Source organism: Cucurbita pepo, unplaced genomic scaffold (genome assembly GCF_002806865.2).
Source record: "Cucurbita pepo subsp. pepo cultivar mu-cu-16 unplaced genomic scaffold, ASM280686v2 Cp4.1_scaffold007334, whole genome shotgun sequence".
Classification (NCBI taxonomy): domain Eukaryota; kingdom Viridiplantae; phylum Streptophyta; class Magnoliopsida; order Cucurbitales; family Cucurbitaceae; genus Cucurbita; species Cucurbita pepo.
The window spans coordinates 1-531 of record NW_019653269.1 but is presented as its reverse complement, the minus strand read 5'-3'; the positions used below and the strand labels follow the sequence as shown (position 1 = coordinate 531).

At 36.2% G+C, this 531-nt stretch overlaps 1 protein-coding gene across 1 annotated transcript; it reads left to right on the top strand.

The window, feature by feature from the left end:
- Positions 1-6: 6 nt before the first annotated feature.
- Positions 7-525, top strand: LOC111787224 (lignin-forming anionic peroxidase-like; the record flags this gene model as incomplete). Its single annotated transcript, XM_023667305.1, has 3 exons — positions 7-96; positions 181-346; positions 433-525. Coding segments are annotated over 3 exons (349 nt in total), but the record flags the coding sequence as incomplete, so codon positions are not given.
- Between the last annotated feature and the right edge of the window lie 6 nt (positions 526-531).

The window sequence follows — 531 nt, the reverse complement described above, 5'->3', positions numbered from 1 at the left end:
ATACACAAAGCTAAGACTGAAGTTGAGAAGTCATGTCCTGGTGTTGTATCTTGTGCAGATATCCTTGCTGTGGCCGCAAGAGATGCTTCTTTTTCTGTAAGTATTTTTTTTCTAATTACCCATGCAAGTTGATTCTATATATGGTGACATTTTTCTAATACTATTTATATCAAAATGCAGGTCGGTGGTCCATCTTGGACGGTAAAGCTTGGGAGAAGAGATTCTACTACTGCAAGCAAAACTCTAGCCGAAAGCGAGCTTCCACACTTTCAAGAAAGCCTTGATAGACTTATCTCAATTTTCTCAAACAAAGGGCTTAGTGCAAGAGATATGGTAGCACTTTCAGGTAACTAAATCTCGTATATTTGTATTTGTAATTTTTGTTAGTAAATATTATATTTATTAAACGTATATATTTTAATTTTATTGCAGGTTCTCACACCATAGGACAAGCTCAATGCTTTCTTTTCCGCAACAGGATCCATAACCAAACTAATATTGACACGGGATTTGCTAGCACTCGTCGTAGAA